The 27,365-nt window shown below is 47.1% G+C and overlaps 1 protein-coding gene across 6 annotated transcripts; it reads left to right on the plus strand.

Annotated features, from left to right (window-relative positions):
• Positions 1-9,095: 9,095 nt before the first annotated feature.
• On the plus strand, positions 9,096-26,015 carry LOC121064603 (endonuclease domain-containing 1 protein-like). Of its 6 annotated transcripts, none has more exons than XM_040546352.1 (4): positions 9,096-9,372; positions 15,804-15,855; positions 19,182-19,508; positions 21,210-26,015. In XM_040546352.1, the coding sequence occupies exons 1-4, from the start codon at positions 9,347-9,349 to the stop codon at positions 21,753-21,755; spliced, it is 951 nt and encodes a 316-aa protein (XP_040402286.1). In that variant the 5' UTR covers positions 9,096-9,346; the 3' UTR covers positions 21,756-26,015. The 6 variants fall into 6 exon arrangements, with proteins under 6 accessions (XP_040402286.1, XP_040402297.1, XP_040402305.1 ...); XM_040546363.1 differs by having other exon boundaries at positions 9,100-9,372; positions 15,773-15,855; XM_040546371.1 differs by lacking the exon at positions 9,096-9,372 and adding an exon at positions 15,293-15,346.
• Positions 26,016-27,365: the final 1,350 nt, after the last annotated feature.

Here is a 27,365-nt window from a genome sequence, read left to right on the forward strand (position 1 = left end):
CGTGACTGTGGGTGCCCGCTATGAGATGGTGCTTGGGGCTGCTGGTGGCACATTGAGGACGATTTCTAGGTGTGTTTGTACAAAACGGATAGCTCTGAGGCTGTGCCCCATCCTCCTCCTCCCTGGACAAGCTGTGGGATACACGGAGATGAGCTTTCTCCCCTTAAAAAGAAGTGCATGGGCAGTGTCTTTCTCCTGGGAAGAAAACAAGCCCTTATTCCCTTTTTGCTTTCCAGGAATCACAAAAGAAATGAGTCCCTTTGTTCTGCCTCACTTTTGGGGTTTTGGCTGCCCAAGTCCCAGGACAAATGGGAAATTCCTGCCAGCAGCAGCAGCTCAGCCCCAGGCACTTGAGTAACTCTGGGCTACCCCCTGCGAACGTGACTTACACCCTCTGCCCCGCGAGCGACTTGCACCCAAACATTTCCCCTGCCCTGAGCGAGAAACCACCAAGCGCAGAGGCTGCAGTTTCCTTTTCACGTGCTCCAGCCTCTGCAGAGCTTTGTGGCTTCCCTCCCTTCAGCTCCTCCGTGGGGCATCGGTCTTCAAATCTCAGCATCTTCTGGCCCTCACCTCCACCCTTCATAGAATCACAGAATCATTAGGGTTGGAAGAGACCTCCGAGATCATCTCCAACCATCCCCCTACCACCAATGTCACCCACTAAACCATGTCCCTAAGCACCACGTCCAACCTTTCCCTGCTGGCAGCTGCCGTAAAATGCCAGCCCCCTTTTGTTGGATCCTGTTTATGCTCCTCTCGCTTTCTGCAACAAGAGGAACCCACTGGAGGTCTCTGGAATATCCCTGTGGTTTTCCGAGGAGTGGTCTCCAGATGAGACCTCCACTACCTCCAGTTGCAGGTGCGTCATTTTAGATGGCTGAGTCAAATTGTGATGACACCTGAATCAGTGACTGAAAAGAGGGACTTTAACGGGAGGCATCTACTTGCACACAGGAGCATTTTTCTCACCCACCATGGTGAGCAGTCTTTGGCGTTCAGGGAAAAAAGAAGAGAAAGCGACACCAGGGACTGGTGCCTCTGATCCAGACACTTCAAGGTTGGGTAAAAAGGAAGAAGAAAGGAAAGCTGACTCAGAGCTGTCCTTCATTTCTTCTCCAGCGGGCTCAGGAAGAGCAAGAAATGTCCTCACCACTGCCACTGGGAGGGATGCAACTGAGCTGAAGGACTTCAGGGAAGATTTGGCTCCATTTCCCTCAGCTGAAGACCACATCTACAGGGACATGGTGGCACCTGTAAAGATGTTGAGCTGGAAATCACTGGCAGGGGTACCTATGCCCTTTTTAACATTTTGGAAACATTTTGGTCAGAAGCATATCAGGTGTTCTTGACTCAGGCAGCTGAGGTGTCTTTCACACCGTCAGGGCATGGTTTCATTAGTTACTAATTTTCAGGGCAACTGAGCAATTTTTGAGTTTATAACTTGGTGGTGAGAGAGAAACGTCCCCCCAGAACTGAGGCTTTTCATCTCAGGCATGAAATAAACATCAAGTGGGGGTAGCAGTGCATGATGAAGTGGAAAATTTACCTGATATGTCCTGTAGGCTCCACTACCACGCATGCCTGGTAAGACAATTTGTCTTTTTGTAGCGGAACATGGTAGCATTGCAGAAAATGTAGCAGAACTACATTTTTTTTTTTTTTTTTAGCCACACAGTGTGTAATCCATCATAGTTCCTTGATCCTTTTAGGAAGGAATGAGAGCAAAGTAGTTGTTCCTAATCTGTGAATACGCTAAGGATAATTCTTGCTTCACTGCAGGAATTTGTATTTACCCTTAATGAATTTCAAGGGTGTTCTTTTGCTTGTTTCCCAGAATATTTCTCTATTTTGTTCTGATAACCTTGAATATTAGTCCTACTCCCCCATGTCCCTAACCTCCTTTCCAGCTTGAAGCAATCTAAGAATTTAATAAGGAAATGGTCTCTTCCATCTTCCGAGCTACCTTGAGTAAGACCTTGGACAGACTTTGTGGAAGCCCATGGCTGTGTTTTTCCACTCTGGTGTGGACCAGCTCCCTGGGAGCACTCTCCAGCACTTCCCACACCAACCCCAGTGCATTGTACCAGCCTCCTGTCTCAGTCAATGCCACGGGAGACAGGATCCAAAGTCCTTGTGACAAGAAGAGATTTGAAGTCTACCGCCTCTGCCTTACCCACAAGGTCTGTTACCAGGTCTCAAGAGAAAATCAGACTGGTTTGAGAAAATCTGGTCTTGACAAACCCCCATCTCGTGTTACTTTTCAGAGGCTTGTAGAGGTGTTCTGGAGGGAAATGAACTTCAGCCTCCTACTCTATAATTTCCAGGATCCATCTTTTCCTTTGAATCATTTTTTTTAAAGATATGCATGACTATTCCACTTTTTTATCTGCGAGCATCTTCTCATCCTGCTCAAGCTTCCCAAAACAACTTCTAATGTTATTTTTAAGCATCCAAGAAGAGCCCCTGAGACCCAGGCAAACTGAAGGTGTCTGCAGCTTCGTAGGTGTCACCCATCGATAACTTCCCCTCCACACTGAGCAGCAGGTTAAAGTTCCTCCTGGTCATATTATATTGCATATAATAAGCATACGTAAGAAGGGATTTGCCACTGCCCCAGATCTGTTTTGTTTTATGATTTGGGCTTTCTGGTTTAGTCCCAGCATACTCCTTGTATTCTCTGAGGCTCGTCTTTTGGAGGCTGACCTACCTTCTACTTTGTGTGCCGCCTCCTGAGGCTGAGGTCAATGAATGCCTTGAGGTTTACCCTGCCTATAATGATGCTTTTTTCCTTCACTTTGGGACACTCTGTGCTTGTGATCGCATCATCATTTATTTAAAATTGAGAAAGGAGTCAAGCACATGGGCTAACGTGCGTTCAGCTATAAGCAACTGCAAATCTGAGGCTCAAAACTCTTCCAAAGCAGACACTTTTTAAAGAACAAGAATAATGGTTATTAATAAAATCATTTGGTAAGGGAAAGAACAGAGTTTGGGACCTAAAAGAAAGAGTGAATTTGTGTATTATTTCCCCTGTGGCCTGTCTTGTATAAAGAATCTTTTCAATTAGGAAACTGTGGAGTTGCCTCAAGTTGCAGCCTGTTGCACAGGAAAGCTGACCACCTCCTCCTTTCAGTGCCGATGCGCTGAGCATTAAATCAACCTTTCAGCAATTGCCATAACAAAGGCTTTTAGGATTTACAATACAAAAAAAAAATCCCAGCAGCAAGGGCAGCCAATGCAGTTAGGTAATTCAGGTAGGCATGCATTGCCCAGGCATGCAGTGGAGCCTACAATAAGTAAATTTCCATGAGGGTTTGGGACTGGCAAATGCCAGGAAGGGTAATATACCTTATGCTGAACCTTTCTGGAGGCTGGTGATGGACTAGGAATCCTTTCCAGGTCTATCTGTTGTGCTTTCTGGTGTACTCCAAGTGTTTTGTGTTGGCTGGATCGAGGGAGGGTGGCCGAGGTTGAGGATTTAGGATTTTACAATGGTCCTGGTGGAAGTCGCTGTCAAAGCTGAGACTGGAGCTCAGAAATGCTGGCTCCTGCTCTGCAGCCGGCGGGGTTTATTTTGTAACGAGGGAGACAAGTCAAAGGAGGACCAGGTCTGACATTTCTCAGAATTTCCCCTGTGCTTGCAAGTTCAGCGAGCGCCATCATGTTTTGCCAGCGAAACCCAGTTACAGTTCAGCTCTCGCTGACTTCTGCAGCACGGTTCAAAGATAAAGAACTTTTCTGCTTCAGGGTAAGGATCCGAACTGTCTCGCTGTGCTCGTGCTGGTCCCCAGCTTGAAACCAAGGTGCTGCAGCACCGGTAACTGCTGTGTACGTGGAAGTGTCACACCACTTCCTACGCCAGATAGCGGGGCGCTACCTAGCACATGCTGCAAACCACCCATTTCCTGCACTGACACCCAAGCAGAAGGTTGCTTCTCCTAAAAGGATGACTGAAAAACATCCCGGCCTTGCTTTCCCTCTTGCACAGCAGGGCAGAGAAACCGCAGCTCCTGGGGAAAGCCCCGTCCCCAGCAAGACGTCTGAGCGTGCATGGGGAGGGATGTTCTCCTTCCCCGCTGTGACGTCCTCGGAGTGCCCTGGGTGGGATGGAGTGAGAGACATGTTAAAACTGCTTGGTTCGGGGAAAGTAAAACCTGTTTGGTGGCTGATGTAGCTTGTTGAGGGTCTTACGGCTTTCAGGCTGGGAAGGTGGGACTTTCGGGATGGCTTTGGGTCAATGACATGACAGGAAACAAAGATGTCCTGAGTCTGTGTGTGCTTTGCCTTTGCACATCACCACGCAGAAGGCAGATAAAGGAATTCTCCTCCCTGCCCTTATTTTTCCCCCCATTTTATCAATAATGCTATCTAACCTTATTGCAATAATGAAATATAAAAATACTAATTGCAGTGTTTGTAAACTTGCATGGAGAATCATCTTCTACTAGAAAGTCAACTCATGGCCGGTGGAGAAACCAATAAAGCTATCAGTTTTTACCTGCCATTTGTAAGTGCTATTTACTTATCTTCGGGGACAGATTGTTCCTGCAGGCCAATTTGCTTGGATGACTGAGAATAAACAGCATGCAGCCTTTTAAAGGCTACATATATGAGCTGCCTGAATGCATGCTGGATGAAAATAATTCAGAGCAAGGAAGAGTAGATTGAGAGGAAAAAATACCTTTAAGTCCATTCCTCTATTAGCTCTTCTGAATGTTTGAGTGATTTCCAAGAGCAAAATAAGAGTTCAATAATGTAGCATGACACGCAGAGAAAGAATCTCGTATGAACAGGAGACTTCGTGTTATAAGCACTGACAAATAATATCCAAATAGCTGTAGGGCACCTGTGATCTTTAGGAGAGATCAACTCTGTAATGGAATACTAGGGCTGAGCAGTTGCCCTAGGTTACAATAAAGAGGGGTGTTACCTGTTTTAATCCTGCAGAAGAATTATGGTTTGAAAGGTTCGTATTAAATAAATGAATAGAGTTTAATGACGAGCTTGTGCCACTAACCCCAACACGTTTTCCCAATGAAGCATCCATCAGTGTCCACGGGGAATATTCAGGAATCAGTAGAAAAATAGTATGAAAAGAACGAGCGTGGTGTTTCCTGTAGCTCACCTCCCAGGATACGGTTTGGGGGCTGATGGTAACAGCCCTGCGTTTATCAGAAACTTGCCTCACCACCGAGAAAACTGAAAAGTATCAGCCGGTGCATTTTGTGCTGATTCCTGTGATTTAGGTCTGCGGCTGACTTAAAAACAAGAACCAGGCCATGGAGACCTAGCTTTAAAACCAGTATTTTCTGCCTTCTGATTGCTCCAGCCCTACCCGCATTGCCCTGAATTTTGGTCTTGTTTTGAATATGCCTTTCTCACAATGCCCATAGTCATCTGAAGGCCTTTGCCTTTTGACATTTGAGGCTGGATGTGGCTCGAGCTGACTCCTTCCCCCCTACCTCATTTGGGTGCTGCAGCACTCTGTAGTCACGGCTAGTTTTACAATGCACAGAGACTTCTAGGTTTTGCAAACAGATGTAGGAGTTATTATATATATATATATATATAATATATATATATTATATATATTTAAAGGAGAAAAGAAAGAGATGTAGGTGGCAAATTCCAGGTCAACCTCCTCCTTCATCATCCCATGGGGTCAGCATCTACACACCGAGTGTGAGACTCATGGATCTGGCTCCTGCTGAAACTCCACCTCACAGCCTGCAAAACCCAGACAAGAAGCAAAAAGATCCTCATGGAAAGACTGAGGTTGGAAGGGAGCTCTGGATGCAACATGAATGCTAGATCGAGTTGCTCAAAGCCATTTCCATCACAGGTTTTATGGTGTCTACAAGTGTTGACATTGGATGGTTGGAAGAAGCCCTCTGCTTTGCATCCAGTACCTCCACCACGGGGCTGGTGTGCTTCTGATTTAGGGTTCCTCACTCCCAAACACCGCTGGTGTCATTCACTCTTCCTTCACCCCGATGAGGCTATACTCAAAATTGATTCAGTTGAGTTTATACTCAAATTGGTGAGTCTACCCAGTTGAGTCTATACTCGGACTGGTGAATCCACCTTTTTCCACTGGGGCACCCTTGAGATCCAGTGAGGGCAACGAGGTGTGGTCCAGCTCTGAACACTAAACATGCAGGAACACCTAAAACAACCTCCACGAGTTTATTACTGATCATATCTCCCTCTTGTCAGCCAGTCTGGGTTTTAGATGCATCATCTAGCAAACAGTTTTGCTGGGCTGGTTTCCTCGCTGGTGCCAGCAGACACCTCTTTTGTTTTTCAAGAGCAAACCAGCCTCTGGTTAGACCCATTTGGTGGGCTCCAGTTTGGCTGCTGGTACAGCCTGCATCAACTCAGTCTTGCTCCCACCCAAAGCTAACCTCTTTAGCTACCTTTTCTGCCCTGGCAAAAGCACCCTGATGAGAGACAGGCCCAGGCAGTTGGTCCTCGGTGTGGATTTCGTGTTCCAGGGAAGCAGCTTTATCTCGGGAAAGGCATCAAAGAGCCAGCTGAGGTGAGGTCTGAGCTGGCTGCATGCAGGTTTCTGTATTCCCATGCTGGATTCATGTCTGCCTCTGTTTGGGGAAAATCTTTGCTCATCACTGAAGAATTCGCCTGCTGCTGTGGCTCATTTTCTCACCCTGCTTGACTTAGACCTGCCAGCCCTTGGTGCTCCCATTCCTCTCTCCTACTTGGACAGACGGGTGATGCCCATTTCTAACACTTTCAAAACCGTGTCGATGCAGAAAACCACAAAACAAAGGAAATGCTGACTTTAGCTTACCGCAGTTGATGACTCACCGTATCTTGTTGACATAGTCCTGGAAATACCCATTTCAAATTCCCCAACTTGCTTATTATGGACACAGGTATATATTTATAGTAAACTCATTCTCCTCATGCGTATAGAGAAAATAAGCATCGAAAGCTGCATCCACAGGGTGAAAACCCAGGATTTTCTCAAGGACCGTATGGTCAATAACCCTGAACACAAAGGAAGTGTTGTTGGTCCTCTTGGGACCTGCTCATCCCTCTGAGGCCATCCATTTGGGTTGAAAGCTACGGGATAAGGATGCATCACAAGGGCAAGAGTCAGCCTAAAGCAGGCATTAGCTGACTCTTGACTCTTGCTGGGTTAGCTCGTGGTCTAGCAGGAGGTCTGACTCAGAGCAGGAGCACGAGTCACCTGCACAAACAGCTCTCGGCTTCGCTTCTCAAGCACCCCGAATTTGCATCCAGCCCATAGCTAGGTTAGCACGTGCTCATCTGCATGCGAGGTGATTTTCTGGTGCTAACAGCAAGTTTGGGGCTTGAGTAACATGCAGAGCACCACTCTAAGCCCAACCCTGCCAACAATATCAAAAAAAAAATTTCTCTCTGGTCCTCACCCTCTGCTGGCTTCTCAACCACATCAAACAACTGGATCTAAGAACATGAAGACTGAACTGCATGAAGAGCATCCTTCCCTCTTGTTCCTGGCCACACAGATTCTGTTTCTGTTGTGTTTGCAAGAGAACATCCTTGAGATGGATGACGCAGAAGAGATGCTGCAAGTGCAGCACGTCCTCCTAGGGGGTTACAAAGCTTCCCATTTCCTCGTTCCCCTGGAATTCCTGCTGGATTGCCATGCCAACGTCGTGAGAAGGAATGAGGAGGGGCTGTTTGAGGGATGTCCCTAAGGAAAGGGCTTTAGCAAAGAATAAATTTTGTATTTTTATGTTATGCTTTGGCAAGGTAAGTAATACAAAATAGCCGTCAGGTATGTAAAGATGGGACTCATCTCATGTAATCTTAGGGGTGTATATCAGAGACTATCACCCTCAGATCCTTTATGGCCATTGGAGAGAAATAAGTTCTTCACCTGCCCGGCATGAACTGTGCCTTGGAAATGTGCATTCATCTCCTGCTGACTCTGAGGGAGTGATGAGGACTGGCTCTTCAGCAAGACGAATCCTGTCCAGCAAGCAGCAGAGGTCCGGAAGCGAGTTTGGGAGTCTGAGTCATGTCAGCGGGTGAGCTGGAAGAGGGCTGTTGCAAGTGTTTGCTTCTGCCAGCCTGGCTTCGGGGCCAGCTTGTTGTGATTGCGGCACGGTTAGAAAATGTTCCTGGTGAGGACTGGAGTCCTGGTTATTTTCCTCGTCCACACACCACGATGCAGCACTGGGTCTGTGTTATCTGAGCTCTGGCTCTGTGTTCCCACCAGTCCCCAACTTGTGTTCTGGGCTCGGGTTTTAAGCAGCAGGTAGTGGTGAGCAGGTTTTGTGAAAATCAGATGTAGTCACAAATATCTAAGTGAAATGCCATTGGAAAACATTAACATCATACATCAAGGCAATTAAAATCAAAGGGTCTCCTGCCATATACACCTAGAGTAGGTAGTTGGCTCATGCTCCCTGTCCAGCATAAGAAAACCATAACCCCCCAGCTGGGAATGGCAGGCTGTTTGCTTTGTTAAGCTTAGATCCTACCCCAAAGTTCGTAAATGCATTGAACGAAGTCCTAAACCCAGCTTCCTAATGGCAATTTAGCACTTAGTGCCCCGTGGTTTTATCACCTTCCCATAAGCTAAGTGTTAAGTCTGAATCTTTTTATCCCAGACACATTTAAGAATCAATGAGCATGAGCACTGAGCAAGATTTATGAATGAAGGAGCTGTTTGCTCAAAAGTCTGGATTTTCAGCAATGGCAAGAAAGTCAAAAAAAAAAAAAAAAAAGATAAAATGACAAAATATGGAATTAAGATAGTATCCTTATCAGGAATAAGGTCTCTCCTGGCAGCTTCAGCATCTCCAAGGGCTTTCTTTCAGCCCTTAGCAGAAATCGATGCCTGCATTGCAGTGGGATTTACCACCCTCCTACGAGGCATCATCTTCACGTCTTTTCTGACTTCTCCAGAGGTGAAGTGTTTATAGGGGACATCTGGCCCTTCCTCCCGTGCCACCTCCATGGACTTTGGAGGATGCCAGGTCCAGCAGGGACAACCCAGGGCACGACCCCTGATCATGGGACTGCTTTTTCTAATTAGTAATGCTCTGACATATATCCGCCCTGACCAACAGCCTGATTTCCGTACGGGGTGAGCCAGCAGCCAGGCTGGAAATCTCCTTGGCGCACCTGCTCATTAACCTCGGCATAATTAACGTGTAGCAACACGGGCTGTTTATTGCACAGAGTGCCGGCCTGGGGCTCCCGAGCAGTGGAAGCACAGCTCCAGGTTGGTGCAGAGACCATGGGATATCATCAAAATCCCCTTCTGGGACAAAATGAGCTGATGGGGTCTCATCCACGCCCCAGGGGACTCTGAGCACTGGATCTGGGAATGGGCCCTCCCCTGGGCTCTCCAAGGTATGTACGTGGTGATGTGTTGTGGCTTTGGGCTGTGGGAAGACCTTAAGGTACAACTCTCAAGAGTGGGGTATTTGGTCATCTACTGCCTTGTTATAATTTTCCAGATGTGTGCTTTAGGGTGGGAGAAGATGGGAGCCAAATCTACCATAGGATCATGGAAATGTTATTTGAAACATTGGCTGGAGGTCTCCAATTCTTGAAGCAGAAACGCTGCCAGTTCTAGGGGGACTTGGTCGTGGTTTCATCCAGCTAAGCCTTGTGTCATCTCCGTGTTCATTACCTGTCATTTCCCAACAGCCTGGGGCAGCCCTGTGCTACCTTCCTAGAGACATTTTTTTCTATCCTGCACCTCTCAAGCCACCATCTGTGGCTGCTGCCCTTCGCTATCGTGTCTGGCTCTACAACAAGGAGCTTGATGTCCTTCTCTCTGCAGCTGTCCCTCTAAGGAGCTGTAGGCAGCTATTGGGCTGCCATCTCCAGCAAACCCAAATCCCTCAGCCTCTCCTAAGACGTGTGCCCCAGGCCTCTGACTACCTTGGTGGCATATCTCAGGGCAGCTTCAGTCCTGCCACATCCCAGCAGGATTTGGGAGTCCACCTACGTTGTGAGTTCTGGGCCCTAGATGTAACATCTTCCAGGAAGACAAGTCAACAGAGGCTTAATAAGCAGGTTGTATTAATAAGTAAAGTGTTTTTTTTTTTTTTTTTTTTTTTTTTTTTGGTGGGGGGGGAAATGTCTTTTTCATAAAAAAGTGTATCTGTATGAAACCACAGCCTGGTTCAGTTTCCAGAAGGAGCAACGTGTCCATGAACTCAAAGCACAATTCTGAGTGCTGCTATAGCTCACGAGTAAGAGCGTGGTGGGAAGAAGGAAATCCCACAGAAATGCTTTAACACCTCGGGACTTCCAGGTTACCTGAGGAACAACTGCAGGCTGTGAGATACTCCCCAGTTCAATCTACCACCCCAGCACACTTGTTTTTTTTTGACACGGGCATCATCTCAGGGCTGCTGCTTTTCTCCGGGTAAGATTGCACCTTGCTGGAGGTGAGCGACCAACGGGTCAAAGCCCAGAGCAGGGGGGACAGGATGTGCTCCAAGCTTGCAGGGAAAGTGAGAAGGTTTGCTCACCGAAGCTTGCTAAACTTGACAAGCTGTTTAATTTTAATCACCTTGACGGGCTGCAGTAAAGGCTGTGGTTAACTATTTTGGGTACAGCAGGGAAGCTGCAGTGCTGGCAGGTTGAATGAGGCAAGCCTGTTGTGGGAGAAACAATAAGAAAGGGGTCTCCTGAGGCCCTAAAAATGCAAGAGGCCAGATCCCAGATCTGTCTAGTCTTCCCCTTTTGTGCTATTTTCCATGACCCTGGCCATGAGAGGAGACAGGGCTAGCAAGGAGGGATCTGAGCCTCCTGACCTGAACACGTTGTGGTCGCTGGCAGAGGTTCAGCATTTCCCCATCGATTCAGTGCTTGCCATTTTTAATGCAGCAGCCTAAAATCAGCATGGAAGCAGCCTCCTCACCCTGAGTCACGGGGCTGAGTTTTTCGAACTTTGAGCCAATTAATTTTTTTTTTTTTCCGTGGGGAAACCCATGAACCTGACATAACCTGGGTTGCATCTGCAACCACTTGTAGTCTGCACGAGGCGTGAAGACGCAGAAGTTTTCATCCTACGGTGAAAAAGCTCAGCTTCATCCTGGGCACATAGGAAGGAGCTGCCTTGAATCCTGGAGCCGTAACCCCAGTGATGATGGGAGTTGGCCTGCGATGCTTTCGCAGATATGGGCATTGCACCCCAAAACCACAGGCACCAAGAGAGGGGGTGGAAAAGTTGCACAAGACTTCAAGTATGTAAAAGCCAGACATCTGATGGAGCTATCTGCTCACGCTGCGTTTATACTCAACACAGAAATAAACACGTTAATTTGAACTATTTTTCACAGTTTTACATTGCCTAATTTGGGCTGCGTTCACCTCTCTGGAGATGCCATTTTTTTCTCTATTGACTAAAAAGGACAGGTTTGTAAATGTGTTTTTCAAATGCCTGGATTAGGATGAACCCCATAGAGAGAGATTTTGGCGATGAATATTTCTTATTATTTTATACGAGATTATTTTAAGATTTCCATGTGTCATAAAACAGGTATAAGGACATCATTCTTCTTTTCCTTCTACATCAATATCACATCTCTGCTTTTGCCATCTGTGTTTTACCTCTGCTCCCAGGCAAATATCCTGCCCTCTCTTCACCCAGAAACACCCAACCCGCAGAAATAGCGGGGTGTTTGCCTGGGGCATGGGGTTTCGGTGGCTGCTCAGCCCTCCCCAGTGGCCCCTCTGCTGCTGCAGGGGAATCAGAAAGTGAAAACAAACGGACTGATTTTTGGTCTCCAAAAGCTGAACAAAACTGAAAGAGTGAAAGCAAACCACAGGCAACCTGCCAGCTGGCTGAGCGTCTGCAGCGGGGCGATGTGCTGTCGGTGATGGAGAGGAGACCCCGCTGCCACCGGGACCGTGGTGCTCAGTCTGATGGAGTTCACATGCCTAAAGCAACTCCAGGTAACCCAAATCTGGGTTACAACATGAATCATGTGCTAGGTCATCATGATAAGCTGGAATACGTTAAAAATGCTTCTTGATCCTTATGGGGCCGCTTTTGTTTCCAAAACACAAGACTGGCCCGAAGTCAGCATTAAGATGTTGCATAAAAAAATAGCTCAGGGTAAACCATTTAAAACTATGCACTGGTTCTACTGATGAATTAGGCAGCTTTGTTTGTCTTTTACATCCTCACCTCTCTGCCTAATTTTCCCCATAAGAGTGATATTTTTTGCACGGCCCTGGACAAGGGTTGTGCCGTGTCCCTTGGTGCAAAGGCTGGCCCCAGGTTGCCCACGTTCCCCTTGTGCCCTGCTCACACCAGCAGGGCACTTCCCGCAACCTGAGGTCTCTGAGGGTTGTCCAGTGTCCAGACATCTTCAGGCCCTGCCTGTAGCCAGGGGATGGTAGGATCTTTGCTGCCCTCTAAGGAGAACAGACCAGAACAACACAGCTCACGTCCGAGCAGCATTTTTCTCCCTTGCGTTGGGATTTATTGTGCCCCTGTGGCTTCTGCTGCTGTGATTTGCTCCTTCCTGATCATCTGCGCTGCTCGAGCTACCTGGCAGCTGTGTGTCTCCTCACTTGCTTCTTCCATGGGGAAAGAAGAGTCAAAAAAAAGGCTTTGGTGGCCTCTCTTATTTATTTATTTTTTTCAGAAGAAATAGTGCCCTCCTCTGTTTGACTCTGGTGGTTTTAAGTCCTCTCCTTCCTGCCCTGCGGTCACACGAGGTGTTTGTATTTCTCCTCATATGGACTCCTATAGCAGAAGTCTTTAACATCTCGTAGAAAGGAAACATAAGTAAATATTTTAAAAAAGAAATACAAAAAAATACAAAATCCTTGTGGAGAAGCCAGGTCTGGACACCCACACACTTTCCCTAGAAAAAATACTGCAAACACTATTTCTTTTCAACCATGACATGGAAAAAATATTCAAAGTACTTCATGTACACATCTCCAGGCTCCCAAGGAAAAATCCCACATGATCAGGAGAAGACTGGAGGATCTAATAGGATTTTTTTTTTCATCTCTTTAAGAGCTGAAGAAGTGAAGGCTTGTCTTGCAGGACAAACCCCCTGGAAGCTGGCCTGCAGGAGGGGGCGTGCAACATCGCTCACACCTCCTCCCCATCCAGAAAGTGTGCAGCTCTGGATACCATGCAACCATTGTCTATACTGACATGGAAGGCAGGACAATGCCAGCTGTTAAGCATTAGAGCACAATTTTTATAAACATCAGTGAAATGCAAAAACATGACATAATAGGCCTTGGGAGTAGGGTCTGAGGTCCGTGGCTTCTTCTGGTTATTTCACCAACTCGCTGTTACAGTATTCCTTGAGAGTCATCTATATTTCAGCCACAGCATTTTTTTATTTTTTTTTTTTTACGAACTCTGGAAAAAAATCCCAGTTAAATAAAACTATGGACATGTGGAAGAGTCCAACTTCATTCCCACTGGTAACTCATTGGTCACTAATCTGGGCTTGTTCCCCTTCACCTCCAACAGCAAAATGCCCACATAACAATCCTGCGTTGGTCCACCTCTAGGGTGACCCTAGATTAGCTTTTGTTGATATCAGCTGCATGGAAAAACATTCTTTCTTCCAAGACTGGCTTGTTACAAATTACTCTGCGTGGGATTTCACCACCAGGCCTTCTGAGAACTTGAACCATGTTTCCACTGCATTTTTGATTTCACAGCTGGGTCCTGATTGCATCACCTTAGCTGATATCTGCTTTGCCTACTTCTTGTTTTGCTGTGAATATTTTAAGTCCTTTCTGAAGAAAAGGAAACTTGATGTTGGCTGCCTGTTTTCTTCCTTTCTCTGTATGTAGTGGCTTCTTTTGAGCAGTCATAACTTGCCATTTTACCGTGTTAAAAGCAGAGGACCAGTGAGTGCCAGGACCCCAGCCGTCAGCATCTTGCAATTCTTCTTCAGGGGTGTCCATCAGGTGCTGTTTTAAACTTGATTTCCCAAATCCCTTTGCTCCAATGCCGTGAGACTACAACCTGCCCTTGGTGGCCCTGCTTGAGCAGGGCGCTTGGACCAGACAACCTCCGGATGTGCCTCCTTACAGCCAAGCTGTGATTCTGTGATTTTCTTCCAGTGGCCAAGCTCTGGCATTGCCATGACATCAGACTCCACAGCTTTTGTCAAGCTCCTTTCTGGTCCAGGTCCCAGACTCTGATGCTCCCCAGTTACAGAAGGTGGTGGTTGGTCATCGTCATCAACAATCTCTAGTCCCATTGCCCCCACTGATGTAGGAAACCAGCATCTTTCCTTCAGCTGTCTTTTGAGAGACCATGGGAGTCAACTCTTGTCATTCCCTCTGATTTCGGAGGCGTGCAGCATCTGCATCCTTCCCCCCAAACCCCTTTTATTGACTGCTAGTGGAAGAACCCCGGTCTCCACCAAGCCTCTGCTCCATGCAGGTTGGGATGCTGCTTGAACACAGGCTTAGCAGTGGTATAAAACAGCAAGCAGAGCAATTTGCAACCCTCTGCATACTTACTCTCCCTGGAAGAGGCAATTTGGGTATCAGCTGTGTTGTAAACAGGGGATTTGGATCTGATAAGCACTGTACTAAAGGAGAACGTGCTCGTGGTTCATGTATTGGTGCAGACATGGGAGAGGACCTGTCCAGTGAGATATAATATTAAAATGCTCTTGTTGTATCTAGAAAATGTAAATGAGTAAAGAATGGGACAGTATATGCCACCAAAATATATAGGATGGCATTGGCAAGTGCTGTTACAAAGCCTTTACAGTTAGGGAAGGGAAAATGCCATGTTAACTGTATTCTGAGAGGCTGTAGAAGAGCAGAGCACCTGTGTGTGCTCAGACAGGCCGTGCCATCTAATGACCCCAAGGGCTGTCTGCTGAGAACAGAGCCCCACGGGAAATGAGGAAATGGAGAGGGAAGTCAGCAGACACAGCTGTCTGTTTGTGACACGTGACACCAGTCAGCAAACTTGGGAGAAATTCTGAGGAAATAGCAAATTGCATTTGTTGTACCATTTCTGGGCAGGCATGAGTAAATCTCCCTGGAATAATAACGTTTTTCGGTAAGCTTCACTTTTTATAAAAAGGGGCAGATTTATGAACGGGTTGTACTGGGTCTGGCTGGGATGTTAACTTTCCCTGCAGCAGCCCATACAGTGCTGTGCTCTGCACTTGGAGCTAGAACAGCAGTGGTATCACGCCAGCGTTTTGTCTGCTGCTGAGCAGTGCTGGCACAGCTTCAGGACTCTCTCTAACCCTCCTAGGGGGTGGGCAAAAAAATGAGAAAGGAACATCACCAGGGCAGCTGACCTAAACCAACCAAAGGGATATTCCATACCATATGGTGTCACACTCAGCAATAAAAGGTGGAAAAAGGAAGAAGAGGGGAGGGGTGGGCTCTCGTTGCCCAAACGTCTGTCCTCCCGAACACCGGCTACATGCGTTGAGGCCCTGCTTCAAGGACATGGTCAAGCATCGCTCATTTGTGGAAAGTAGAGAGTAATTTCTTTCCTCTGCACTTCCACACAGCCTTTACTTGTTTTGTTTTGTTTTTTCCCTTTCCCCCTCCCTTTTCCCCTTTCCCTTTTTTCCCTTTAGTTAAATCATTTAATTATTAATAATATTTCCTTAATAATTATTTTTCCTTTTAATTAAATTTTCCTTATCTCAACCTGTGAGTTGTTCTTTCCTTTACTTCTTCCCCTGCTCTTCTGAGGAGGGGGAGTGAGAGAGTGGTTGTGGTGGAGTTCAGCTGCCTAGCAAGGTAACACCACCACAGGTATTTATTGCAGTGGGACTCACGACATGTTGCTGTTTCTCAAGGGGGAAGAACAAGGTGACAGTTCAGCTGCTGCTCCTGAGATACTGCTTCAAGGTAAGTCCTGCTCCTTCCTCACCGCTGACTGCCATATCTCTTTTAAATTTTTTCCTTAAGCTTCAGAATAAATGCATCGGACAAAGGGTGGGCTGCAGTTACTGAGATCTAACCTCCTCCATAGGAGAAAATTAGAATTTACACGTGTGTATTTGGCAGAGCTTTAATGTTTTATATTACAGAGGGCAAGGGGAGGAGGAATGGCCCAGGGAAGAAGCTCAAGCATAGAAAAGTAGACAGTAAAGATTTGGAGAATATGGGTGAGGTACTTAAAAGCAACAGAGATTGGAGGAAGGTGGAAATTTGTCACTAAATCACTTTTGGTGATGCTCAGACCAAAACCTTGAAGAAGGAACGTTATTCCCAAAGGGAATGAGCCAACCCACTCCTGACTGGCACTGCCAGAAGCCGATCCCCTGGGTCCTGTTAGAGCTGCAGACCTTGCTGGAGCTGGCAGTGTATCACCCGTCTGGAAAAGGCACCAAAGCCTGGTGGGACACTCGGAAGAGGTTTTGCCTCTGCAGCTCACCTGCTGCCCCAGCCAAATATTGGAACTGATCTAGGATACCAGGATACCTTGGGGAAACAATACACAGAGGAAGCCTTGGGAATAGATGCACAAGAAGGTACCCAATGGTTAACTGAGATGTTTAATTGTAGGAAAACAGATTCCAGTGTGTTCTTTTTTAAATTTTTCATCTTGATGGTGACCATCATCATGCTATCATCATCACTATAGTATTTATTAATGCTATTATTAATTAGTTCCCAAAGACAGGGTTATCACATGCTTTTTGTGAATTTTCACAAGCCCTGAGGATGTTTTGTGCACTGGAATGAAGCAGCACGAACTAGGCTGAACAGGACATATCTTTTCAGCTAACCTACCCGGCTCCATCAGGACTTCAGCAATAATGTTAAAATTTTCTCCCAGAGCTGTTGAACCAAGGCTGTAGGAGATGCATTGAAGACATTGGGTGCAAAGTCCCCTCCTGACCTGAGGGTGGCTGGAGCAGCCAGGTGCTCCTTTACACCTGATCTGGGAGCATTCCTTATCTTCAAATTACTGCTGGCCGATTACAGCATGTACCAAGCAGATGGGAGCTGGCTTTGTGTTCGTACCCTCTTTCTCATGCAACTTCAGGAAAAAGTAGATTCAAGACCTTATTTGGGCCCACGGACAGAGCATGGCTCATGACCATAGGAAAGGCTCGATTCAAGGCTATCAGAAATGCCATAAAACACCTTGCATAATAAACCCGTAAGTTTCAGTTGCCAAGTCACCTGGAAAATTCACACCAAACAGAGGAGGGAGCTTATTCTGCCCATGACCTTGAAAAAGGCCTCTGGAAAAACACATTTGCAACACTGGTCCTGGGTCCACTCCAGGGCGACTTCACTCTAAATGCTGCTCAAAAAAATCCAGTAAAACAGAATTATTGCCAAATTTCCTTTCCTGGAGATCATATATAAACCACCCCCCAGCCACAGCCAGTTTCAGACTGTAGCAGGGGCATTTGAAAATCCTCTACTGCTTTGGGGCTGCAAGCAGAATCACGTGAATAAACATATTTATGTGCTGCTCTTTCACACGGTAGGTTGGTTTCTATATATCTGAAATGAAATCATTTTTGTGTGTGTGTATATATATATAAAGCTCGTGGAGGGGGTGGTGCAATAGAGGCAACTTCTCTGCCTGAGATGGGTCAGCTACTGTCATGCTCTAGAGGGTACTGGAATGAATCACCTCTTGTGGTTCACTCATAGTTTTCAGCTTGCTGTCACCACGTTCCTGGTCAAGTGCTAGTAAAGAGATAAAGGACCTGATGCCTCGTGTCAGACCAAGGGTATCTCCACCTCAATCTCCTGAATCCAATGGAAATTAATACAGGAGGGTCAGGGAAAATAATACGAAAAGCGCAATGTGCAAGGTGACTTTCCAAGCCTCCAGCAGTCCTCAGCTCAGACACTTCCCCAACCAAAGGTGGGCTTTGTGTTTTAGAGGCAACGGCAGCTTTCCCTCCCGTGAATCTTTTCAGCTGCTTCTCCTATCAGCCTTATTTCAAATGCTAATTATTTTAAAACCACTCAGTTGAACATCTAGCAATGAAAATGGAAATATCACAGCTATCCCAAAGCCTGTGTGCAGCTGAAAGAAGATAAAGCATCCTGCATCGCAGGAAAATTTGGAGCAGTTTTCTCCAAACAGAAAGATCTTGCTGACTGCCAACAATCACGTCAACACCTGAGAAAGATGAAATAAGACTATTTCTGGACAAGAAATAGAAATTCCTGTGCCAGCTCCTTTTGCAGTACAGGAAAAATAACCAGCAAAGCTGAAGATGCGAATCAGTAGAAATTTTTTGCAATTATGGGAAGAGCTGCCCCTCAATATCAGCATTGCTACACTTCCTGCTACCATCCTCTTGGTCCGTCTCTGCATCCAAAAGTCTAAGCTAATTTTTTGGGGTTGGACTGCCCACACACGCAAGGAGGATGCATATTGCCCAGTGTCAGCTGCCTGAGAGCCAGAACCCCAGGCTGGACCATTCGGGGTTATACATCTGATTCAAGGGGGGATTAATCCTGCTGTGAGCACACCAAAGCCGTTTGGGCAGAGCATGTGCCCAGCTGAGGTCCTGTGCTGTAGAAAGGCCCCTGGAATAGAAAGGAGCAAGATGCTATTGTGACATGGGGTTTTCCAGCCTGGGTTGCTTCTTTTATTTTTTTATTTTTATTTTTATTTTTTTCCAATGCCAATGCAAACAAACGAATGAACAAAACCAACCAACCAATAATAAATACATAAAAAGACCCAAAGTGCTGAGATTCAGGACTCAGCCTTCTCACTGAGCTCTTGGCCAAATGGGTCAGCTGGAAGGAAGGTCCCTGTCCCAGCACCATGCCTCGGGGCAGATGCTGGTGTCTGCTGAACTTGGACCTCCCTGCATGCCCCTGTGATCCAACGGTGCTCCAGCAGCTGACCTGTGGAGATGCTTACATTACCAGCTTGGCCATATAGTTTTTTCCAAGCAGCAGCATTAGTTTTGCCAAAAAAAAACTTTGCTATGTGAGCTGATGAGACATGGGGTTTGGATCACTCCTCAGAGGGGCTGAAATATCCTGCTGTTGCCCCATTGAAGCATTGAAACCTATCCTAGATTCCACCCATATTCCCCTGCTGATTTTTCTGCATCCAAGAGGGGAGAAAATGTTCTCTCCCTGATCTTTCAAAGGTGTCTTCTCTGCCAACCATGTCCCAAGAGGACAAAAATGACTCCAGGTTTAACGAGCTTTCTCTTATCTTGTTTGCATTTGACCTCCAGGTGAGCAAGAGCCCATCCTTCGAAGTCCTCCCCACGATGCCGCCGCTGCTGCTGCTGCTGCTGCAGATCTCCTCCAGCTGCCTTTGGCTGGGACACGGCGAGGTGGTGACGTCTTTTGAAAGCTCATGCCCGCAGTTTTTCTTCCGGGAAACCCCCCCGAATGACGCCCTGGAGCCAGAGAACCCAGCCTGGATCTGCCAGCGCTACAAGAACCAGTATTACTTTGCCACCCTGTACGACAGGAGCAGGCGTATTCCCGTGTACTCTGCTTACTTGTACCAGCCTGGGCCTGGCACAAGACCTAAAACATGGCTGGTTGAGCCCCAGGTGAGTGTCCTTTCTTACCACACATCAACCTCTGCTCATTAAAAGCTGGCCCGTAAATGGATCCACTGGATGGGATTCATCTTATCTGTCCCCTCGCCGTGCAATTCCTCTGATGAATTTGAGATGTCATCAGGAGATTGAGATGAGTCATGCCCTAAAAATGCCCATTTTTCAGCATTGAGCTTAGGGGAGCATAAAGTCAAATTACCTGATATCACACTGTGTAATGCACCCCTGTCCCATGCTGGGGTGGGGAATCAAATCATGGCAAAGAGATGGCCAACAGCAGCTAAATTTGTTAGGCTGCACCACTGGAGAATGTAGGTGAGAATGAGCCATAGAAGAAGGCCATGTGTCCTGTTCCCAAGGAAGTCCTAAAAGTTTTTGTAAATATGAAAATAAAGGTGTTATAGTTAGGAAAATCAAAAAAAAAAGGCATTTGCATTTGTTGGCCATAGGAACTCAAGCAATTAATTTGATATGATGCCACTGTCCATATACAGAGGGGATAAATTTTTCTCTTTTCATTCTGGAGCACCAGCCCAGGCCATCTGCAAAATCTGTGATTTGGCTAACTTTCTACTAAGGCCTTTTTGCAGCGTGGTGTCCTTTGGTATTTGGGTTGCCCAGCTCTCTTTGGGAATTATGAGCTGCCTTAAGAGGCTGATTATTGCCAACTTACTTTCAGTGACGCTGCAGAAGGAAAACATCTGTGTTCCCTGGCACGGCTCAGCTCTGAGAAACGTTATTAGCACAGTGGTACCAGATATCACTTGCACTGAGGTATTTTTGCTTAATTATTAGAGCAAAAAGCTTCATCCTTGTAATGAGCTGTAGCCCTCCCTGGGAAACCCCACCTCTAGGATTGGTTTCCCAACTCATTTCCCTGGGCATGGGGTTAGAGGAGGCAAACATTAGTGTTTCAGAAGTGTGGTATGCCTGATGTATATACATGCTTCTTCCCAAGTGGGGAGCAAAATCGGAGCAGATCAGAGGAGGCTGACGCCTCCTCACCTCCCCCCGGGAGTCCCATGGGCTCTCCTCATCCTCCTCCCGTCCTGTCCATCTGCAAGGACTCCCCAAGAGACTTAAGCCTTAAATAGGACATCTGTGCTCTTGTTTTCCCCAAGCCTGTAAAACACGAGGGTGTTGACAGATTGGACTAAAAAAAAAAGGCATGAAAATCATAGAGACAGAGAAAAACTGCTGTGCAAATGGGGCTGAATGGAGCAAAGGCTAGGGCTGGTGACAGGGTGATTAGATGCAGGTAATGAAGGTTGGATGTGATTAATGGGGGTGGCAGGAGCTGGGGAGAGCCCCGGGGCAGCTGTGGCGTTAGGAGATGGGAGGAAAGGGAACCAGATGTGTCACAAATGTGTCTCGTCAAAGTCACCTCTCAAACCTGGGAGAATGGAAAACACTCGCTGCCTCATCATCTGCCCACGCTCCTGTTGCCGGCTGGATTTCAAAGGTCACAAGTCAGATCAAGTGCAACTATGTTTTGAGCTTTATTTTATTTTAATCTCTTGTATTTGTCGAGGAGGGGTAGCTTTGAGATTTCTCTTTGGTTAGTGAGTTTTCATATGCCGAGATGACAAAAAAACACACGAGTGTTCGGCACTCAGAGACTCGTGCTCCAAGGAAACCTGCTCTTTTATTCCCATCCCCATTGCTAACACATTTTTCTCTTTACCTTTCAAGCTGATGGGCTTAAGTTATCCCAAAACGATGGAAAAAGAATGGACCCTCTTGAATTATTTCAACGTCACTTTAGAGCAGCTTGGCAAGAGCCAGGCTGTCCTCCAGGACTACAAGAACCTGACAGGTTTGAACCGGGGTCACTTGAACCCCAGTGGCCACCACCCCGACTCCATCAGCAGGACAGCTACCTTCAGCCTCACCAACATAATCCCCCAGGACGAGAAACTCAACGGCGGTGCCTGGAACAACTATGAGCAGCAAACCATGATGAGGAGGACGCAGGTCTGCAATGCCACCTACGTCGTGGTGGGCGCCGTGCCTGGGAACAACTACATCGCCAAGGGTAGGGTCAACAAACCCAGCCACATCTGGTCGAGCGCCTGCTGCGAGGTGGACAACAACCACAGAAAGTCTTGGGCAGTCATTGCTGAGAATGACAAGAACGAGGTCCATCTCCTCACGCTGGGGGAGCTGGAGGAGGTGTTGACCGAGCTCTATGGGAGGGAGCAGGTTTTTCTCTTTGACAGCGACTGTCCCCGGGAATGAGCCTCCTTGCACCTCCTGGGTGTAAAAGGGAGCCACTAGCAGCACCGTGTGCACTGTGTGCCATTCATCCTTCCTTCTCTAGCTCTGTTTATTGGAGCATCTTCTCTCAAAAAAAAAAAAGGAAGGAAGAGGCCAGCAGAGCCCCCACCTGGTTTGCTTTCCTACTCTGCTGCCCACCCTTGCAATGAATCTTCATGGAAGGGTCCCTGGAAGCTCTGGAGGGGCAATCTGAATAAAAGCCCATGGGCAAGGAAATTGGAGCTTGTCACTAAGACTAGAGAGGGTATTTTATTTTGTTTTTCCCTTTTTCTACATGCCCATATACAGACTGTATTTCCTTCCCCTCTTCATTTGGTATGATTGATAGCATGCCGCTGTCTTCTCCCTTGCCTTCTTGGGAAAGGACATGTGTTCCAGAGACCTCATCGCTCTCTATAGGTACCTTAAAGGAGGCTGTAGAGAGGTGGGGGTTGGTCTATTCTCCCACATGCCTGGTGACAGGACGAGGGGGAATGGGCTAAAGTTGCTCCAGGGGAGGTTTAGGTTGGATATTAGGAAGAACTTCTTTACTGAAAGGGTTGTTAGGCATTGGAATGGACTGCCCAGGGAAGTGGTTGAGTCGCCATCCCTGGAGGTCTTTAAAAGACGTTTAGATGTAGCCCTTAGTGATATGGTTTACTGGAGGTCTTGTTAGTGTTAGGATAGAGGTTGGACTAGATGATCTTGGAGGTCTCTTCCAACCTAGACGATTCTGTGATTCTGTGATTCTGTGATTCTGTGATTATCCTACTGACACAGCCAAGGACAACAGAAATGGACAGAGGAAGAGAGGAAGGTGGAAAGAAGGAAGGTGAAAAGGAAGAAGGCAACTTAGCATAGGAGGAGCATCCCAGCTCTCTTGAGGTCTGCAATGAGGTAAAACAAGGAGAAGGAAGGAAATAACCTACAACGAATCACTAGGCTCCCTAACCCTGAGCTTACATGAAGGACATGCTTATGTAAATTTACTAGCAGATTTTTTGTTTGCTTGCTTTTGGACCCTGTATCTTGAGAACAAGTGCTGAGGTAACAGGCAACCAGGCTCAAGGAGCAAATATACAGCAGACTTTGACCAATCAAAGATAAATTTCGGCAATACGCTGGTGGGATAACTTCATTTTCTGCTCCACTTCTGAACCTTTTCCACAGATTTATATGTAATTGATTTTTTTTTTCCATTGTAAGATCTATTCATTGGTATAAAAATTCAATATATGGCATACAATTTAGCTTCTGAGTAGTTCACAATATGAATTATTTGTTCCAGTGCTGGATCTTAGGGTCACCTTATATGTAAACCAGAAGTTACTTCCCACTGAAATTTCCACTCCTGGTAATGCCCTGGTGCATAAGGCTTCCTTGCCAAAGGCAGGCTGTCCACATCCGATCTGAAGATGCCATAACACTTATGGAAGTGTTACCATCAGAGTCCTGCTACTTTTCCCATAAACTTGCACACATGAGGTGGACCATGGTGTCATCACGGTGGATCATTCTCCATGTGTGCAGGGCCTCAGAGCTCTGGTTGCAGAGATCAGCTCAGCTGCATAAATAGAGGCATCCTGGGCCAGCTGAGATGCCTTGAGGTATACAGTGGGGCTGGCTGATCTGCTGCAGGGTCCTGGGGACACCTGCACCCACCCGGGCCAGCAGTCAGGATGGATGTGGGTCCTCAAGAGCGTCTCCAGAGACTCTGAACACCTGAGTGCAGGCAATCAGGTCTGGCCCCAGACCTCTGCGCAGTGCCAAGTAGCATCATGGACATCTGCTTCTGTCATCTCTGGCTGCCTTACCAAGAGCAGCAATAATAATAACTCAACTTACAATAACTTAAGCAGCAATAATAACGCACTTTTTGCCAGCTGTGTTGCTCAGTGAGGTAGGAGAGTATTTGTGGAGGACAAAGTCAGGAGGAAAGTCAGGGGCCACACTCGTATTTTCCCCTTTCCTGATAGTCCCGTGTGGTCCCAGGTCCCCTGCCCGAATATTTCAGATCATTAGAAACCACTGATGGGGTGAAACTGCTGCTGCTATTTCAGGCTGAGGGAGCCCAGCAGCCTCCTCTGTGGTTACTCATGGGCCTCCTCTGACTCTTTCAACCCACCTCCTCGTGCCTGAAAACCGCACTCATCCTCACCGCTCCAGCCACCCCCGCTTTCCAGGCCCTGCTGGAATCCCCCTGGCTCCCCATGGCCTGGCCACCCCCTGACTCACACCTCCACCAGCTCCCTGGCTCTCCCCAGGACTGTTTCCCCCGACAGTACCCAGAAATGCCCTCCCCTCCCCTGCGAGCACATGAAATGCATGGGAAGCCAAAGTAAATGAATCAGCTTGGAGGCTGTCTTCCAGCAGATATCAGGGGCGAGCTGAGCAGAGGGCTGCCCCAGCCCCAAGGTCCCCAGCTCCTGGACCAGCCTCTGGGCAGCTTTCTTCTGGGGTTTCCTCTGGTTTCTGCTGATCCTGAATATGAATGGGGCACAGGGACAGAGCCCAAAGCTGCTCCGTGAGCCGTGCGTGTGCCTGCTGGGAAGATGCAGCCCCCCTGAGCTGGGAAGGTAACGTCACAGCTTGCTCTGCTCTGTGTCCATCTGTCTGTGGGGGGAGATCTGGGTGCCAGCGGGACTTTGGATATGAAGGAAGAAGTGGTTATTAGTGGGGGCTGTAGGGGGATGCTTTAAGCTCAGAGCTAAGCTCAGATGCTGGTTGCATCACCTGCTGGGGCATCTGAAGGGGCACACAGCTGTGCAAGCAGCTTCACCCAGAGGTCCTGCCACTGCCTCTAGGTGTTACCCATCCCATAAAACAAGCAAACGAATGAACAAAAAAGCCTAGCATTTAATTTCTTGTTCAGCCTGGAAACACACCCATCACATTGCATGTCTCTGAGAAACCCCTCTGGCCAATGGAGGACCAAGTGTCCTTCCCAGGCCACCTCTCCATGTATGTGCAGTGGCCAACCAAGCACAAGACAGGCTGGCAGCAGGACTAAGGTGCAGAAGCAACTTCCCTTCAAATTCCCGGCGTCACTTACTATTTCTGGCATTGCCACGGGCTTCCTGTGCGGTCTAGACCGAGGCATTACACTGTGCAGCAATGGCTGGGTTGCAAACACCCCCGTACGGTGTGGGTGGAGGAAGGAGAGCAGACAGCAGCACGGTGAGCAGGCTGTTTTGTCCTGCCTGCAGCAGAAAAAGGGTGAATTAGCAGGTGAGGAGCTCAGAGGTGGGGCATCTCAGCTGCTTCTGTTGCCTACACCCTCATGCCACAAGGTGGCTGGGCTCTCATGACAGCAGGCACAACCCGTGCCTTGCTCCCTCCCACATTAAATAAGGTTAATGATGCTTTTGTTCCTCGTGAAGATCTGAGGGGTTCCAGGCTGCAGGTGCTGCTCTCCTGGCGGTTCAGGAGATCTGTGGGCACAGGAGACAGTTCTGCCCCTACACAAACCTGGCTAGAGCTGAGCCTTGTCCCCATCCAGGAACCATTCAAAAGGGTCCTGCTAAGTTTTTAGCACACTGAGGACTGGTGGAAGATGTTTTCTCCCCACCTTTGGGAAGAGGCAACCAGGAGGTACCAAGGCAAGACAGGAGAGGTCTTCCCATGGCACCTGGGGTCTCTGAGCATCTCCAGTCCTAGGCCCCTATTGTTGAACATCTAAAAGAAAAAAAAAAGGATAGTGGATCTTTGCATTTTTATAGCATCTTCTGTCTGATCTTTGGTAGCTTTACTCGAATCAAAGGGCTAAAGCATGGCTGGCAACTCCTAGAGCAAAACCCAGTGTTGGATAAAGAGTGTCCTGAGTATAAGGACTAAAGGCTTGAGACAGCTAAGTCTGATGAAAGCTTATAAAAGAGGAGTGGCACAAAGAAAATGTCTGGGTCCTTGGATATGTTTTCATAGAGGTAGCACAAGTGTAGATCAGGAAAACATCTGAGAGATTAGCCATAAACTGGACTTGGAGGAAACCTTCAGCAGGAAGGAAAATTGAGAAGAAATTATCATTTTTTAACTGGTGAAAAAAGAGAAGAGGAAAAAAAAGCTGAAAGGCTTTGTGCTGTGTCTGTATGATTCTGCACAACACTCAGGATATTTGCTGAAAATGATTTTTTTAGCATGTCATGATGATATCTGTGAGAGCAATATATTCAGGTCTCCTACTATGAAGTAAAGTTTGCTTTCTAAGTATCACATGGGCAAGTAAAGTATTTATAATGTAAATTTGCACCCTGTTTCTGACAAATTGCACAATGGCATCTCTTTCAGCAGTTATGTTAGCTGAGTCTAGTCTTATCCTGAGTAACCTGCTCATATTTTCTTAGTTCAGTAAATGAAGACTTGTTTTAACAAATTGCTACTTGCATAAATGGTAAATAATAATTTAATTCCGAGGCTCTGAGATCTCATTCTGAATGTATGGAGCACTGGACTTGGACTGAGGCTGATTTATGAAGTTTCCCATCCATAAAATGAAAACAGAAGAATTATCTTTCTTTTACTGTGCACAGTGTCCTAAGGCTAAAACAGATAGCATAAAAACCTTCATTTTTATTACTTTCCTCATATGCTGTGCTTAATCAGAACTTTGTTGAGGATAGGGGGAGTTTCAGCAGTATAAAAACAATAAAAATTAAAGGAGTGAGAAACCTTTGGTTTTGAGCACAGAGAGCTGGAAAACAGGACTACTCGTGCACAGGAAATTTTGTCATTTCAAAATGTGGTTTCAATCTGAATCAGCAAAACCCCAAGAAGTTTCCAAATTCCCCTTGAAATGGAAATTCTGAGAATTTTGACCTGGAAACGCTGAAGCAGGGTGTTTCTGATACCCTCCTCCTGCCCTAGACCCGCTGGGCGAAAGCAACTTTCTTGTCAGCTTGCAACAGCAACTCGATCAGCTTCCCTGAGGACGTGGGAGGCTTCCCGGGGACACCAATGGTGCCACCTCCCCAGGAGGCTCTCTAATGTCACTAGGCTCTGAATGTTGCTCTGGGAGCCCTCATCCCAGCAGGACTTCTTGGGCATTTCACAGCTGGGTCTTAGTACACAACTTGTGCATGCAGCAGGTAGAGCAGGTGGTTGAAGGGCTCTGTTAGGATAAATGGGGGAAGGTGTAGGGTGTTGGCAGGATAGAAGATCCAGTTTTGGGTCTTGCAAGAGGTTCAAACAATTTATGCAGAAGCATTAGCCTTACAGCAGTGCTGCTCTGCCCTGCAGCCATGGGCTGCATCCTACAGGGACCTACCCCTGGTTGGGGCAACACCACTGGGGGCTCTGCACTGAAAGGACCGTATTTAGTATGGCTGTTAAAAATAAAACCTAGCTAGGGGATGTCTTCCCTGAATGCCTCCTGCAGAAAGGCTGAAGGAGAAAAGAGAGAATTCGAAACCTGGAGATGACTGATGGAACTGGCGCTTGCTGTGTCCGCAAGTCTTTGCTCATACGCCTTCATAGCCCCTAGGTGAGCATCTATTTGCCCTGCCACACTGTTATTCCTACAGAAAATATAAAAATCTAGAAAGAGTGGGTGGCTGAAGTGTTAAGACTGTGACTGAGAGGCGGATCTGTACTGTTTCA

This window comes from Cygnus olor, chromosome 1, assembly GCF_009769625.2.
Source record: "Cygnus olor isolate bCygOlo1 chromosome 1, bCygOlo1.pri.v2, whole genome shotgun sequence".
Classification (NCBI taxonomy): domain Eukaryota; kingdom Metazoa; phylum Chordata; class Aves; order Anseriformes; family Anatidae; genus Cygnus; species Cygnus olor.

Coding starts and splice junctions, on each gene's coding strand:
- LOC121064603 (XM_040546341.1), top strand. CDS start 15,445: ATGGTCAAGCATCGCTCATTTGTGGAAAGTAGAGA. Junction 15,480..15,803: donor TCATTTGTGGAAAGTAGAGA/GTAATTTCTTTC, acceptor CTGTTTCTCAAG/GGGGAAGAACAAGGTGACAG. Junction 19,509..21,209: donor CATGGCTGGTTGAGCCCCAG/GTGAGTGTCCTT, acceptor TTACCTTTCAAG/CTGATGGGCTTAAGTTATCC.